This window comes from Daucus carota, chromosome 2, assembly GCF_001625215.2.
Source record: "Daucus carota subsp. sativus chromosome 2, DH1 v3.0, whole genome shotgun sequence".
Taxonomy (NCBI): domain Eukaryota; kingdom Viridiplantae; phylum Streptophyta; class Magnoliopsida; order Apiales; family Apiaceae; genus Daucus; species Daucus carota.
The window spans coordinates 55,691,048-55,703,990 of record NC_030382.2 but is presented as its reverse complement, the minus strand read 5'-3'; the positions used below and the strand labels follow the sequence as shown (position 1 = coordinate 55,703,990).

Sequence of the window (12,943 nt, the reverse complement as noted above, 5' to 3'; positions counted from 1 at the left end):
CGATAAGAAATATAATATGAACTTAATTTTGACCGCAAAATTTTCCTGCAGTCCACCAACTTTTTGTTCGCGCATACTTTTACAAATCTCATCTCTCTCTTATTTTATTTTTTTTTTCAAATGTGTTTTGTGCAAATATTTAGCTAATAGAAAATATTTCATACCTCCCATTTTAATAGCCCACTTTACACAAATTACACATTTTAAAAAAATTAAATTGATATGTTGTCATCATTGTTATGTATTGGTTATACGAAAATCGATTTTTCAATGATGTGTGGGCACATGCTAAACATCAAATTCTATGTTTTTGACTCATTTTGATTGGCTTCTATTTCTCAATTATGATGGACCCATACATATACAACAACCACACCGATCAAATGAGTTAAGTACATAGAATTTAGCTCTTAACATGTGCCCATGGCCAGACACTATACAAGTTGTACAAAAATACTACTCTTTCTGGTTTTTTTTTTTTACAAAACTCTCTCTGTTTTTTTTACATGACACTTCTGATTTTGACACGTACCTTTACGTGGGTTGACTAGATAGTAAAAATTATTATTTTTAATTGATTTTTTTGTGAATTAAAATATTGATTATATTATATATTTTTATTCAAAAAAAGGAAATTTCAAAAATAATATTTTTGACTATCCGGTCAAAGTACTTAAAGGTGTGTGTCAAAAAGTCAAACATCATATATTAAAAAACAGAGGGAGTACTAAGTCTTCATTAATGTTGTTAAAAGTCAACATAATTTGCATTGTAAATTATGAAAATTGCGTGGACTAATAAATGTTAACATTGAAAATTGTATAAAATTTGTACTGAACAAAAAAAAAAGAACAAATAATATGAGAATTTTTTTCCTTGCAAACAAGACTATTAAAATGGAAAGGAGAGATTATTTGATTTTGTTCCAAAGTGTACAATAAAGAATGACAAAATCTTTTTTAAGATCTCGTTCTTATACAAAATACTCATATTTTTATTCATAAAAAGAAAATTTTAAAAATAATAATTTTAAATGTTCGGTCAAAATTCTTAAAAGTGCGTGTAAAAAAATCAAGAGACTAATATATTCAAACAAAGAGAGTATTATTTTTTATGCTTATTATGTCGGCTTGCATATTCCTTGACTTATTCTATCATGAAGTCGTTGACTTTGCTCCCAAAATTTTCTTTTTCCCTTTTTTTTATTTACCCATTTTAGAATTACAAATGGACCGAGTAATAATTACTTTTTAATTAGTCAGAAAATTTTAGTTAGCGAACGTAGTATTCTTTCCATTTTACATTATATATCCGCTTTCAAGATACTCTGTATCATAAAAATGGTTGTTCACAAATTAATTGTATTAAATGACCATAATATGTGTTTGAGGTTGATCTAAGAAATATAAATAAGAAGTATGTGGAGTATAATAGACTTTGAAAATATAATTTTGTATTGAAAGTTGAAGTGAACAACTAATTTGAAACAATTTTTTTTAAAAAAGTGGACTGTAAATTGAAATTATACCGTAAGTTTGTCTAATGTGTGTCATGGGCACATGCTAAACACAAAATTTTAATATATGTTTGAAACATTTTAATTGATGTGATTGTCGTACATGCAAAGTATACACTGTTATTAAAAAATATGAACCAATCAAATTTATAATATTTAGTGGTTACCATGCACACCGGGAAGGACAGTTATTTTCCGCTGTCCAAACTTTGTCTACCAAGCTTCGAGAATTGGTAATTTCAGCTTCAAAACAGCACCTCATCTCTTAGACTTTGTCTATATGTTCTGCTTTAATATAAAGATTGGTGAGAATTTGCGCAACTATTTGATGGTTGACTAGTCGTAATTTCAGTTTTCAAGACATTTTCAATTGCGAGCTTCAACTTAATATATTTTGTGTGTTTGTTGTTTACTGGGGCTTTAAAATTGGTGACAAAGATTGTAACTCTATCTATATGTTAATTCAACGTCAGCCTTTTATTTCTAAGCCGTTTTCTTGAACTGGGGTTTTCAATAGGGGTAAATATTGAGATTTTTTGTTGAGAATTAAGAATTAAAGAATCTGTACTTCTTGATTTTGTGATAAAGATGGAGAGAAATGCAAGACAAGATTGGGAGGACATTGTGAGAAAGATGCTTCCTCTTGGGGCTTCAATTCCTCAATGTGATTCTTTCCTGATTGCTCGAGAGCATTAGAGTATAGTGGTCCTCGGGTGTCTTATGAGCTCCCCAGGGTAGAACCAGCTGATGTGAAGTCGAGTTTAATTGCCACGGCTTCTGTGGTAGACAATTTATTGCCAAATTGTAGAAGATCGATCCATGGAGATTTTTCCTCCAGTTGCAGAACCAATTTATTTTCCTGTGTCCAATGTTGCTAGTAGTGGCACTAGTCGGCCCAATTGTAGTCCTAGACTATCAGGAAATTCTGGATTGGATTGTCTGAGTTCCGTTTCTGCCTCACTGGGTTCTGTACAAGACTCTTCTAATAATGCTCGTCAACAGTCGCTTGGTAGAACCTCTGCAGTTGATAGATTGGAAAGTCAAGAGGTCGATAAGGAGCACAACTTTTATCCGGAATATGTTGGGATCACAACGGAGAAAAATGAAAATAAAAAGAAAGGCAATAGGAGAGTGTGTTATACGTGTGGAAAAGGGAAGTGGAAAACAAAGGAGTTGTGCTTGGTTTGTGATGCAAAGTATTGCAGCAGTTGTGTGCTTAGGTCTATGGGTTCAATGCCAGAGGGTCGGAAATGTGTTACTTGCATTGGAAAGCCGGTCACTGAATCAAATAGGGTATTATTGGGTAGGCACAGACGATTACTGTCCAGATTACTCGGTCATTTAGAAGTCAAGCAGATAATGAAAGCAGAGAAAGAATGTTTAGCTAATCATTGTAGACCAGAGCAGCTGACTGTGAACGGATATACGCTGAAGCCAGAAGAGATGGCTGAGCTCCTTAGGTGTCCTTTACCACCTCGAAAATTGAATCCTGGTAGATATTGGTATGACATGGATTCTGGCATGTGGGGGAAGGTAACTTTACTCTCTTTATACTTCTCTAGCTACATGCATTACATTATTCATTCACTGGAAGAGAAGCACTGATGATATTTATACTGGTTTCATTTGGCAGGAAGGTAAAAGACCAAACAGTATTATAAGTTCACATTTAAGTTTTTATGGAAGACTCAACCAAAATGCTAGTGATGGTGATACTGACGTTCACATAAATGGTCGAGAAATTACAAAATTTGAATTGAGAGTGCTAAAGGTTTGTCTTTTATCCTTCCTTTAACTTCATTTTTTTTTTCAAGTCATTCCTTTAACTTCTGTAAAAGAAATACTGGTACTTTTGCTATAACTGCAATGTCTCAGATCATGGCATTATGAGTTATTATTATGTCATTTTGATCCCACTAGAGTATTAATCATGAACATTTGAATATGTTTAGATTACACAGTTTATTATTCCATAGATGCTTCCAGTGGCGGATACAGGATATAAACAATGGTGTGTCACAAATTTAACATATGTAGATAAAATTCAGAAATCAGTCGACGAGAAGCCTGGTATTTGAAGCAGGGTGGAAAAAAGGCTGCGTGTGTCACTGTGTTTGTGTAAATAAAGGATGCCAAGATTATTATGTAAGTGCCCTGTAGGCTGAACCCAAGTGACATATGAATAAAAAACAATTTGAAAAAAAAATATTAAAAAAATGGTAGGTCACGTGACCTCCCATTAGCAACTATACATCCGCCACTGGATGCTTCGTCACGAGGTCTGAGATGTATTATTGGAAGTACACTTTATTATTAACGTACAATTCATTTATACCAACTCTAGCTTCGCTTCTTGTGTTTTAGATGGCCAAAATTCAATGTCCCCGCTCTACAAATTTCTGGGTTTATGACGATGGTCGTTATGAGGAGGAGGCTAATGGCAGGAGAAAATATATATGGGAAAAGGTATGTTGTATAACCTCAAGTCAACAACTAAATACAAATGGAATTTATAAGTAAAATCTAAGTCGTAAAAAATGTTAAGGATTGTCTTCTTGTCATATAGGCAATGTCTCGTTTTGTCTTCACACTGTTCTCTTTGCATGTGCCCCGTGGTCCGCCTCGCGGACAAAGATATGTGTCTAGAAATCATGCTATTGTCCCAAACCTCTCAGAGAAGATAACAGTTCAAAAGCTTTTTCTGATAGGACTTCAAGGTTCTGGAATTAGCACCATCTTCAAGCAGGTATTCTCTTTTTGCATAGAAAACTTTAGACCTTACGATTTAAAAGATAAAGTCGTAAATTTCTTGAAATGTTTATACTAGATACAGGCTTCAATTCCGAATAAAATATCTCTCAAGGACATTTTGTGGCTTTGGATACGACTTTCTAGGACATAAAAGAAATTGTTGTTATAGAAAAAACCTCGTGGCACAAACTTCTCTGTATAGAGAAATGTAGTTTTGCAAAATGAGTTCTCTGTATAGCCCAAGCCTAGAAGCTCTGTCTATTTATATGCTATATAAACTAGACAACTTGGCCATGATTGTTATTCAAGTGAAAGTTCGGTTTAGTAAATTGTCGTGATGGAACAGGCAAAAATTTTGTATGGGACCAAATTCACGTTTGAGGAATTACAAGACATTAAATTTATGATCCAGAGCAACATGTACAAATATATTAGCATTTTACTTGATGGAAGGGAGCGTTTTGAGGAGACCATGTGCAAGAAAAAAATCTTTACATTCTCTTGATGCAATTCCATTACATTATCATTAATTATAATTTTTTGGCAGATAATTATTGACAAGTGCAGTGAACATGGTTGTGTTCCATATTACCAGCTTCAATTTATTTTCAGGTGGAGGGGTTGATTCTGATGAGAGCGCTCAATGTATCTATTCAATCAGTCCGAGGTTAAAGCATTTCTCTGATTGGCTCTTAGACATCATAGCCACAGGTGGTTTTGATGCATTCTTCCCTGCAGCAACTCGTGAGTATGCTTCACTAGTTGAAGAAGTGTGGAAAGACCCTGCCATACAGGAAACATATAAGAGGAAAGATGAGCTTCACTTCCTTCCTGATGCCGCAGAATACTTCTTAAGCCGGGTATCTAATTTACCTTTTCAGTATGTTTCCCCCCATTACACAGATGATAGAACAGTTGGCCTCTTGATCTGATGTTTTTTTTAATATATATTATCACTATTCTGGATAAATAAGTTCCTTGAAGTAGAAGAGCTGTATCTGTTTCCACAGTCATCTAGAACTTGCCAGTTTGCATAAATATGTTTCCATTCTTTTATAGAACATATGTTTTAATTTTATAATAAGTTGAACTATGAAGTATGTTCTGAACAGGGGTTAAATATTGCATCCTTGTTCAGAGCTTACAGCTCCATTGTCAAGTGTCCTAATTCAATACCCCTTAGCAGTCAAGTGACTCAAATGTAGAGCCGTGTTGTACTCCGCTTCTTTTTATTTACATATTATGTCTATATGTAAATGTTTCTCCCCGCATTTGTAGACTTTCTGTTGACTCTAGTACAATTCTTGTCTGAATTTTATCCTTCAACAATAATCTGATGTTGCCTAATAATGTCATCTTCACCTCAGTTTGTTACATTTTTTTTTTAATGTTAGAAAGACACTCATTTTTTCATGTCTTTTCAGGCTGTCGAAGTATTCAGTGACGAATATGAGCCTTCAGAGAGAGACATCCTATATTCAGAAGGAGTCCCACCGCTGAATGCTCTGGCTTTCATAGACTTTTCACTGGATTCTGGTAGCCCAAAGTCCAGACCCTACTCAAATTTCACCGAACCTTCGACGAGGTTATCATTGTACAGTTGGCAATGTCTATAAATTAAAGCAAAGTAGTTTTTCGATTAAAGCATAAAATTTGACTGTGTAAGTGGTGTCTGGAGAGAACCAGAATCAGTAGTTTTGCCAAATTCACATGGTTCGGTGCAATTGTACCATCAAATTTAGATCTTCATTTATTAGATCCTATGGACCAGCTCCAACTCTATAGGGTAAGTTTTTTCTGCAATATATGCAGAGAATTGTTTTGTGGAAGACCAGCCTTTTAGTAATTTAAATAGGTTAATGTAATTATATTATAGGGTTTACAGTATACTGTTTAGTTAGTTTCTTACAAAATCATGTTTTGTAGGTACCAACTGATTAGAGTAAATGCCAAGGGCGTGATCGATGATTGCAAGTGGGTGGAAATGTTTGAAGATGTTCGTGTAGTTGTATTCTGTGTTGCTCTGACCGACTATGAGCAGATTTCAAGTTTCCCTATGAAAAGTGGAACCAAGGTGCTTCTTCGAAACAGAATGTTAGAAAGCAAAGAGCTATTCGAAAAGATGATCAGGCAAAATTGTTATGAAGATACTCCTTTTGTTTTGATTTTAAACAAGTATGATCTCTTCAAGGAGAATGTCAATCGGGTTCCACTAAGTACTTGTGAATGGTTCTCAGACTTCAGCCCAGTGCAACCTGATCACAGCAACCAGACTCTAGCTCAGCAGGCTTATCACTATGTTGCAATGAAGTTCAAAGACCTCTACTTTTCTCTGACTTCTCGGAAGCTTTTTGTTTGCCAAGCCAGCGCAAGGGACCGGGTTACAATAGACAAAGCATTCAAGTTCATAACGGATGTCGCTAAGTGGGATGATAAGAAGGAAGACAACTACTTTGACGCTGAGGATTCTCTGTACAGTAAAACAGATGTGAGTTCATTGTCATTCACAAGGCAAGAGTGATTCATTGTGAATGTACTTCATGCAGTAGATTTGTCAAGAAAAAAGGGTAGGGATATAAGCTCAGGCATATTATGTAAATGCATGTTAACGATTAATTTTTATCCTGAAATTTAGAAGAATCTTTACTATTTTAACTGCACGAAATATATGTGAAGAAATAAGTTAAATAAGAATGCAAGATAAATCTTTAAGTGCACATTTCGTATTATCCACTTTACACTATCATGCTTTGGGCATAGCAGTATCTTTTTTGTCCAGGTTCCCTATAACATAAAAAGTGTTTGGCCGGGCGGTTCGGGCCGGTTCAGGCGGTTTTGGAACCGTCACCGGTGGAACCGTAACCGGCACGTCAATACTCCGGTTCGGATCGGGCCGGCTGAGAATTTGAAAACCGTAACCGTGGAATACGGTTCACACGGTTCTCTGCTTTCTCCGGTTTAAACAGTTTAAGCGGTTCGGTGGGTTGGCGGTTCGGCTGACTGCGTTGAATCGTGTCCTGTCACTTTAGTTGTGGTCTGTGATGTGAACATAGCATATAGGCTATAGCCTATAGCACTGTAACAGAAGAAGTGCAGAAAGTACAGAATAAACTGTGCGTGCGTGCGTTTATCTTTTTTTAGTTTGTTTTGTTTTATTTTTTTTTCTTTTTTTAGTTTATTTTGTTTTATTTTTTTTCTTTTTTTATTTTATTTTGTTTTATAGTTACATGTTTAAATTTTAATAATTCTTAAATTTTAAAAATTCGATAATAAAGTTTTATATGACTAATTTTTAATAAATTGTAAACTAATAAACAATTTTTTAGTAATAAATAATAAAATGGTAAGATTTCTAAGTTAATTACGATTCAGAAATTATAAATTAATTTTATGCTAAGATGACTTGTAAGTTATTTATAATAAAGTCAAACTATCAATAATGCTGATGATATAAATCAGATACGCCCATAATGTATTCCTATATTTTATTGACTACAAACTTTTGATTAGCATTTCCTGATGGAAGTAAACAAAACACGGGTTATGCGGGCTGGAGGAACCGCGGGCTTGCGCGGTTCGCGGTTCAACGCGGGTTTGCTCGGTTTGACGTGCCGGTTCGTGGCGGTTTGCGAATCGAAGATCCAAGAACCGTAACCGGCTCGTCAGCAACCACGGTTAGTGCCGGTTCGTGCCGGTTCGAACCCGGCATGTTATAATACGGGCTAAATGGCGGTTCGGTCCGGTTCGTGCCGAGCCAAACCGCCCGAATGGCCACCTCTACGCTGCATAGATGTGCATTACATAATAATATAATATACATGCATGCTGATATTTAACTAAAACGTGGCTACTAAATAAATGTTACTGTATTTTTTACAAACTCCTTGCATCTCGGATGTACACATGCATGAGTAATACGAGAAGTACCCGATCGATCAGTATGCATGTCACGTGCATGAGATCAGCCATTAATTCGACCTGAACCAAATTCAACACATCCCATATTCCTGAATAGTTTGAATAGTACCTAACCAAGGGGCCGTTTGGATGAGGTTAAAATAAGTAAAAGTTAAAAGCAAGTTAAGATTTATAAGTGATTAAAATATTTCGGAAAGAAATAGAAATCATGAAACAAAAACTAGCAGTATTCTCAACTTCTTTTGCGCAGTACATAAGCGACCCCTTCCAATTGGTTAAACCAGCTTCAATTCTTAACACATGTTTGTCTTACCTTTACAAGAATCAAATTGGTTAAATAAGTAACTTGGCTGAACTAGTTAGTTTAAGATGGAGGTCAAAAAGACAATTCACTGAATTATAGTATATATGATGATTCAGATACAAGAAGTTGTCTGACTTTTTGATTATTTTTCAGATACGAGCCACAAGTTACAGACACTTGACATGGTACACGACTTAGAAAGATACATGGATATTGAGAAGTGACATAAGCTGAGAAATGAAGTCAGGGTGAGCTGGCCAGGCTGCTCCGGTCACCAAATTCTCATCAGTGTAGCAGCGACTTATTGGATCAGGTTCTAACCATGTTGCACCAGCCAAGACCACATTCAGTTTCACTGCAGGGTATGCAGTGCATTTCTTCCCCTGTATGCAATGCAAATAACAAGTTTAGAGAAACTATACAGTTTAGTTCTATCGAAAGCACAATCATATCTATCAAGAATCAAGTAGAAGTCAAAGTCTGTGACCTTTAATCACCACGAGAATGTCATATTAGGACTAATATATAGCAGCACACATTTCCAAGGATAGAAATATTTTACATTTAACAAATCAATGAAGATGAAAAAATTATGATGATTTGTTATTGGAAAAGAAGTAGAGATGAACTCTTTCTTTGGTGTGCAGTATTCAGTAATGAGCTTCTTTTCGGGATTCGGGATACATTAGGCTCAAAAAATAATTTTCACCCGAAATCTTTTTCCCTGCTAGAATTATACATGTACTAGACCAGGACATAACTGGTAATAGCTACAGCCTACAAGTACTAAGAAATGTGTATGATTTACACATATTGACTTGCATTTAGGGAAAAATGTGCAGTATGTACATTATAACAGCAATGAGGTGAATAGAGTACCTTGAGGACACCAGCAGCTGACAAAATTTGTTGCCCGTGGCAGATGGATGCTACTGGCTTTCGGGCTTCCATAAACTCCTTCACCAGTTTGAGGACAGTCTCGTCTAGAGCCAAGTATTCTGGTGCTCTGCCTCCAGGAATAACAAGAGCATCATAGCTTGAAGCATCTAGACCTTCATAAGTGGCTGTTAGCTTAAAAAGATGACCTGGTTTCTCACTGTAAGTTTGGTCACCCTCAAAATCATGGACAGCTGTTGCGCATATATCACCCGCCCCCTTCTTGGGACAGACAGCATCGACATTACAGTCAATAGCTTGAAGGGCCTGAAAAGGAACTACCACTTCATAGTCTTCCATGTAATCCTGTAGAAAACAATATAAACTTCTTTAGCTTATCAATGTGAAGAACTCTGGACAACAAGTCAACTAGATAAAAAATTGAACTGTAAAGACCAACATCAGAATGCGAAACGGCTATGGGATTATAAGTAGAAAATATGATCTCATCTATTCTTTTGCTTATAGGTGGCAGCATTAAATACTTGTTTGAACAATCAAATTACAATGCAAAAGTGATCAAAATAATCATACTGAAATTATGTAAATGACTCTCTCTTTTTTTGGATTACATAGTTGGTGATTGGAAGTTGGAACAGTATACTAAGCATGCCTGTATTCATAACCATTAGTACCTTAAGCTAAACTCATACTATTAACACTGCAAGGCTAATAGTTTGTACTGCAGACGAATTGACTATGACCTATAACAACTCGTCAAATCTATGAAGCCTCAACCTTACCAACTGCATAAAACGAACATATGTTTGCAAGCACAATTTTGAAAGTTATCGTGTCCTAACTTGAGCAGGGAAAAAAGTCGGTATTCAACTAACCCCACAGAGGAACAGAATCTTTTTATTTGAGCCGGTTATAGTGCCACCTAGTGCCTTGATGAAATGACGGATGTACTCTGGATGGGCATTATACGTAGCTCCCGTGATAAGATTGCCATCTGCAGTGCATTTAGCCAAGGTATCTGCTTCAATCCAATGAGCACCTGCAGAAATGAGTACTGGTTTTAAAGTGGGGTATGCAGTGCATTTCCGGCCTCTAAGTATATCTGCAGCTGCTAAAATCAGCTGCCCGTGGCAAATAGCAGCAATTGGCTTTCCAGATTTAGAAAATGAATTCACCAACTCCTGCACAGATTTATCCATCGCCTGATATTCTGCTGCACGTCCTCCTGGTATCAGTAGCCCATCGTATTTGTCGGCTTCAATATCATCGAAAGTTGCATTTAAGACAAAATTGTGACCTCTAGACTCAGAGTAGGTCTGCCAATATCAGGAGAAATGATAGAGCTTCAGGAAGCCTTTTCTTAACTTAATAAATCAAATGCTTTGAGTTTGTTGTTAAAAACTCATATATAAAATGTTACTAATCAAGCTCCTCGCCTTTGCTTACTTTCTACTTCTTTATATCATCTGCTTAAAAATTCACTCTTCTTTTAGTTCTGAGTGCAAATTTAACAAAAGTCTTAAAACAGAAAAAAAACCCATCTTTGTTCTTTGTTTGAGTCAAGCAGTAATTTGGGGTCTTTATTCTTATGATTACATTTAAATACTCCACTGATGCAAACAACAAACGAGGGATATCCGCCAAATTACAAATGAGGGATATAATATCCGCTCAATTACATGTTCATTATTAAATATTTCAGCTCCGGAACATTAAAAATCTCAGTTCCGCCAATGCATCAAACTACTTAGACTTTTCCAAAGATCAACAGTTAAAAAAATAGGACTATTGTAAAGGACTTAATAGAAGAGACAGAGAGACCTGATAAACAGAACCCTGCTGAACAACAGTGGGACAAATATCACCAGTTTTCTTTCCGGGACAAACAGCATCAACGGATACTCCATATGCCTGTAATTAGACCTGGCAATTTGACACGTGACACGCTAACACGAAACGAAACGACACGAAAAAAATGGATATGGGTTTTGATTTTCGATACACGAAACACGAAAGTACACGAACACGAAATTACACGAAAGATTTCGTGTCGGATGTGGGTATTCATTTGGGGTACACGAAATACACGAAAGTACACGAAATATTGGTAGATAATATTTATTATATATATATTATGATATATTAAATATATAATTGTGTAGAAAGTATATATTTATATGTATGTGTGGGTACATATTACAGAGACATTAACAAATTTATAGAGAATTGTATACAAGTATAAATATATCATTCACATTTAATAAAATTATAAAGAAAAATATATATTAAATCTATTTTTTATTAAAAAATATATTAATATATTTATATATAATATACACGAAAAGTACACGAAATATACACGAAACGTTTCATTTCGGATACGGGTTTCAAATTAGGTACACGAAATTAATAACGGGCGGATACGGGTTTCACCTTCGAGTACACGAAACACGAAAATACACGAAACGAAAGTATACGAAACGAAACGATTGCCACCCCTACCTGTAATGCTTGAAACGGAACCATAGCCTGTATAGTAGCATCCAATCCATAATTAAAATGTAAACTAAAACTACTAATTCTACTATATACCGGTTGTCCTCTTGCTTGTTTATCTCGGAGAACTTCACACGCGCATTTCAAGATTTTTATAAAAATTTAATTTTTTTTTTGAAGGTATAAAAATTTAATTTTATAAATTGTTTTAAATTTTTGTGTTTGAATAAAAGTTTAATACACGTCTCACAAGCAAGCAAAAAAAGGTAAAGAAGTAAGAGAGACACGATGAATAATATATATATATATATATGCATGTAGATGATTACGTACTTCCCAGTCTTCCATGAAATCGCCGCATAGCAGAAGAACACTCTTGTTCACAGATTTAGAGCTCGCCATCTTTGTGATTCTTTTTCAAGATCCAAGTTCAGTGTGTCAGTGTGTGTTTTTGAAAGAGTTGTGTACAAATTGTTTACTACATAAGTAAATGGTAATCACCGATAAAGTCGCTATGATAATCTAAAATATAATCTTTGGCGCAGCCTCTTGGAAAAACTGACGGATAAGAAATATAATATTCACTGAATTTTGACTGCAAAATTTGCCTGCCGTCCACCAATTTTTGTTCACGCATTCTTTTACAAATCTCATATCTATTCTTTTTTCAAATGTGTTTTGTGCAAAAATGCAAATATATAGCTGACAAAAGTTATTTGATTTTGTTTCGGAGAGTATATAAAAAATGATAAAGAAAAATGTAAGACCTCACTCTTACATTTCTACAAGCCCGCGAGTTGAAATTTTAGATTAAAATAGTATTCTTATCTTTTGCTTGTGGTTTCTTTTACAGATATTCAAGTTCCGAATTATTTTTTTTAAACATAATATAATTGTTTAAAAATTTTGTGAAAATATAATTTTCAAATAAAATTTACCAAGCTATCATTTTCTTAAACATTTTTACAAAAACTGGTGGCAAAGTTTGGTAAACATAAAATAAGTATATCACACATCCAATTTTAAAAAAAATTATTGAAATTATTTTTGATTACATAATA

General features: G+C 34.9%; 2 protein-coding genes across 4 annotated transcripts; one reads left to right on the top strand and one right to left on the bottom strand.

Moving 5' to 3' along the window:
* Nucleotides 1–1,816: 1,816 nt before the first annotated feature.
* On the top strand, nt 1,817–6,914 carry LOC108206104 (extra-large guanine nucleotide-binding protein 3-like). Its single transcript, XM_064088365.1, has 8 exons — nt 1,817–3,049; nt 3,150–3,287; nt 3,881–3,982; nt 4,083–4,262; nt 4,614–4,743; nt 4,880–5,127; nt 5,692–5,852; nt 6,194–6,914. The coding sequence occupies exons 1-8, from the start codon at nt 2,336–2,338 to the stop codon at nt 6,786–6,788; spliced, it is 2,268 nt and encodes a 755-aa protein (XP_063944435.1). The 5' UTR covers nt 1,817–2,335; the 3' UTR covers nt 6,789–6,914.
* A 1,641-nt stretch (nt 6,915–8,555) lies between these two features.
* Nucleotides 8,556–12,507, bottom strand: LOC108206713 (protein DJ-1 homolog D-like). 3 transcript variants are annotated; one of them, XM_017377101.2, is made up of 6 exons: nt 12,216–12,396; nt 11,889–11,915; nt 11,208–11,297; nt 10,262–10,702; nt 9,369–9,731; nt 8,556–8,872 (listed from the first exon to the last, which is right to left on the bottom strand). In XM_017377101.2, exons 1-6 carry the CDS (start codon nt 12,282–12,284, stop codon nt 8,684–8,686), a joined length of 1,179 nt encoding a protein of 392 aa, XP_017232590.1. In that variant the 5' UTR covers nt 12,285–12,396; the 3' UTR covers nt 8,556–8,683. The 3 variants fall into 3 exon arrangements, with proteins under 3 accessions (XP_017232590.1, XP_017232591.1, XP_017232592.1); XM_017377102.2 differs by lacking the exon at nt 11,889–11,915 and having other exon boundaries at nt 12,216–12,379; XM_017377103.2 differs by lacking the exons at nt 11,208–11,297; nt 11,889–11,915 and having other exon boundaries at nt 12,216–12,507.
* Nucleotides 12,508–12,943: the final 436 nt, after the last annotated feature.

What these genes read in the sequence shown, in the direction of transcription:
- LOC108206104 (XM_064088365.1), top strand. Translation starts at nt 2,336, where the DNA reads ATGGAGATTTTTCCTCCAGTTGCAGAACCAATTTATTTTCCTGTGTCC. An exon ending in ATTCTGGCATGTGGGGGAAG is followed by an intron (nt 3,050 to 3,149) that starts GTAACTTTACTC and finishes TTCATTTGGCAG; the next exon opens with GAAGGTAAAAGACCAAACAG. An exon ending in CAGAATACTTCTTAAGCCGG is followed by an intron (nt 5,128 to 5,691) that starts GTATCTAATTTA and finishes ATGTCTTTTCAG; the next exon opens with GCTGTCGAAGTATTCAGTGA.
- LOC108206713 (XM_017377101.2), bottom strand. Translation starts at nt 12,284, where the DNA reads ATGGCGAGCTCTAAATCTGTGAACAAGAGTGTTCTTCTGCTATGCGGC. An exon ending in ATTTCATGGAAGACTGGGAA is followed by an intron (nt 11,916 to 12,215) that starts GTACGTAATCAT and finishes GCTACTATACAG; the next exon opens with GCTATGGTTCCGTTTCAAGC. An exon ending in TTCCGTTTCAAGCATTACAG is followed by an intron (nt 11,298 to 11,888) that starts GTAGGGGTGGCA and finishes GTCTAATTACAG; the next exon opens with GCATATGGAGTATCCGTTGA.